We start from the raw sequence: 3,477 nt of genomic DNA on the forward strand, positions 1-3,477 counted from the left end.
GCAAGAACAAGACAGGGTAGGTGAGTTAAAACAATATCTGACTTGAAGACACATCTTGATGTCACGTAAGAGTCCTGTTCATGTTGTACAGACATATGAAATTGCATCGTGTGTCTGTTAAGAGGAACAAAGGCAATCTAAAACTTGCCCTGTTAACTGCCGTTAGCTCAGTGGAAGCTTCTACACGTAGCTGCAGCTACTCAGTGTTGCCTGCCGATTCAGGTCTTTTTTTTTCAGTCGAAAGTACTTGCATGTTTATAGCAATGAAGATTAACATATTAATTGGCCGGAATTCTCCTTTAACATAAGCTTTGGCATTATTAGTGAAGTTTGTGTGTTGCTTATTAATGAGCTATTCATTTGTGTAGGCAGATCCAGCTGTGGCAGCGGTGGTAAGCTCACAAACAGCACCACACAATCTAATCTGTCACAATTCCATAGGCTGTTTTAACTTAACGTGTTTTATTTATGCAGGTGGATGCTGCACCAGACCAGCCAGCAGATGTCGCCCCTCCAGCTCCCGTGGCTGCTGGAGACGCATCAGAGGAGGAGACAGAGGTGAGCAGACATCTTCATACCCAAACTGAACTAAAATAGTATTTGTTAAAAGTACTCTAAGCGATGTTGGGTGACATTACTTAGTGTTGACATTGAAAGTATTTTCAAATAAAATGAGACTAGCTCACCCCTCCCTCCTCCTCATCCCGTCCCCTCCCTTCTGTGCTTTCATGCAATAACCCCCCCCAACCCCCACCCCCAAATCCTTCTAATCGGTTATTGGCTGGAAGGCTGGAACACTGTTTGTGTATGCTTCATGGTGCAAGTGGGCACAGTTTGTTTTTGTTGCCGTTTGTGGACCCTGGGCTGTCTACAGAGACCACGTTTTTTACAGTGTGTTCTGGGGACAGGCAGATGTTTACTGTGCGTGATAACAACTGTATAGCCTAAAACATTTGTGATGTCGCCTAGAGCACCTTTAACAGAAATAAACTATAAATGTAGATCTCTATTTGATATAAATGGTACTACAGGTACTCCAACTGAAGGGGCCAAACAAAACAGTACATTATGATTTGCGATGCATGAACAACAAAAACGCTTGACATTAAATATACGCTAAGTTGAAATTGTAAATTGTAAAAACATACATGCAGTAAAGGAGCATCCACAAAAGTAAACAAGTGCACTTTTTCTGCACATAATGTCAGTTGGGTGTTAAGCCCCAGTCTAGAGGTGCCTAGGACACAACATAAAAAAGGTAGTAGTAGCCACAAATAATTATTTGTTTGAATGTCACAAACCTAATCATTTGACATTAAGTAGAAAATATATGATTAAACACAGAGATAGGTAACTTATACAAGGCTTCAGGGTGGCCTACCATTAAAATAATAAACAAACAATCCTTCTAGAAAGTAAGAAATTGACCTAAGAAACCAAACATGGCCAAAAGAATGACAAAAGACTTACCTCCCTAAATAATTAAACAGGAGAAAACAAGATTAACACACCTGGCAGTCCACCCTTACTATTCAAAAGAAAAGGCACCTAATCTAACACACAGGTTGAACAAAAGAAAAGTGTGACCAGTTGGGAGATGAGGAGGGATGAGGAACGCCTGCTGCCCGCAGACGGCCGCCATCTTGGATCCTTAAATGTCAGATGGTTCCCAAACTGCAGCCAATCACGGGTTTGGCATGAATGCTTCCACCAATTGTCCCCCGGCTATCACACACCTCTATTTGCATGTGAAAAAAATTAAATGAGGGGAAACTCATTATATTCATTCATTTATATTTGAAGTATGATCTAAAAGGTGCACTCCAAAAAGGTGTTATAGGCAGGTGAGTATTCTACTTGTAATTTTCTCCCACTTGACAAAGCTCCTCCAGAGCCCCAAATGAAATAATAGCCTTTCTAACAGACTGTACTCCATGGCCTTGTATCTGGACTGTATCTAAACCTCTAAATCAGTTTATTTCCTTGTCACAGGATGACAATACTGCCCCCAAAGCGGCAACACCTGGTGCTCCTGCTTCCCCCCTAAACTCTGATGAAGAAGAAGAGGCAGAGGAGGCGGAAGCAGCTGAGGCGGAAGCAGCAGAGCTGGCAGCTGTGGTTGAGCCAGCCGATGCTGCACCAGCCGATGCTGCACCAGCCGATGCTGCACCAGCCGATTATGCACCAGCCGATTATGCACCAGCCGATGCTGCACCAGCCGATGCTGCACCAGCCGATGCTGCACCAGTTGATGCTGCACCAGTTGATGCTGCACCAGTTGATGCTGCAGTTGTGGATGTGCCTCCTGTTGATGTGGTTCCTGTTGATGTGGTTCCTGTTGATGTTGCTACTGCAGCTCCTGAGGTGGCTGTTGATGGGGTGCCCCCTGCCGCAGCCGATGCTGCTCCTGATGCCGGTGCTGACCCACTGGCAGCTGAGATTAACACAATTGGCGTGGCAGCGGATCCTGCTGCAGTGTAGTTGTATTCCTCTTATTCCCAGCCTAAGTGCTTTCTACAAGCAACGGGATGTGTGTGCAGTTCAAGAAGCTGTGGCATGTTGAATTGAGGTTGAAGAAAAACTAGTCAAGTGTGTTTTTATTTCAGAATTGGACGATTACTTTTTTTGTTGTGTTCTTATTCCTGTCTTTAATTAAAAGACTGTAATTCTGTACTTCAAATTCAGTTTGTTTGTTCAATTTGTCATGAGTGTGTGCAAGATAAAAATGTATGTCTTTCAGGGACTTCGTAATAGCCTTTTACACAGAAGACCTTTTGACTAGTCACAGTAGGAAAAGCACGTCTACACTAACAATTACATTCAGTGTGGTTGTGCCCTCTTCAGGTGTCCCAGTGCACAATACCTGGACCCTGAAACTGAAGTGTTAGCTAAATGGAATTAAGCCATCAGTCATTTTATTACTCACACCTCTGCTTTTTCTACTTTGACATGGTATGTCTGTGGTGAGAAAGGCCTGTACTATAAATATATAAATACTATAAATAAAGACAAAAATGTCAGTAGCTGGTGACAAGTCCATTATTTGCCTTTCCTTTCAAGTGTTCCCATCATCAAAAAAGATTTACAACAAAGCCATATAACACTACGAGAATTTACACTTGTTCCAACAATATTCAATTTAAAATATAACTTCCAGAGATGTTCCTCAGTTTATATTGTACAAGGGCAGAGTATCTGTATTGTCATAAAACTGCAAGCACAACATCAGCCAACAGGGAGTGCCACTTAACCACAGGGGAGGATCTCCTGCTTTTAGGATGCAGCACTCAACACTGATAGAGGTTTAGGTTTCATCTACTAGGACTCTTACTTTCTATAAAAAGGAACCAGCCCCACCTGATTTGAAATCTGTAATACCCGGCACGGTATAATAGGATCAGAGGTGGATATAGCTGAGAGTGCTGACTGTGTGTGTGTGTGTGTGTGTGTGTGTGTGTGTGTGTGTGTGTGTGTGTG

The 3,477-nt window shown here is 42.8% G+C and overlaps 1 protein-coding gene across 2 annotated transcripts in view; it reads left to right on the forward strand.

The window, feature by feature from the left end:
• Positions 1–2,983, forward strand: part of enam (enamelin) — a 4,569-nt gene extending 1,586 nt beyond the window's left edge. The window contains exons 6-8 of one of the 2 annotated variants that reach the window (XM_032532214.1): positions 369–392; positions 475–558; positions 1,975–2,983. In XM_032532214.1, the coding sequence (XP_032388105.1) occupies positions 369–392; positions 475–558; positions 1,975–2,481 (615 nt within the window). In that variant the 3' untranslated portion in view covers positions 2,482–2,983. The remainder of the gene's footprint in view (positions 1–368; positions 393–474; positions 559–1,974) is intronic. The other variant, XM_032532223.1, reaches the window with a different exon arrangement.
• Positions 2,984–3,477: the final 494 nt, after the last annotated feature.

Source organism: Etheostoma spectabile, chromosome 2, assembly GCF_008692095.1.
Source record: "Etheostoma spectabile isolate EspeVRDwgs_2016 chromosome 2, UIUC_Espe_1.0, whole genome shotgun sequence".
NCBI lineage: Eukaryota > Metazoa > Chordata > Actinopteri > Perciformes > Percidae > Etheostoma > Etheostoma spectabile.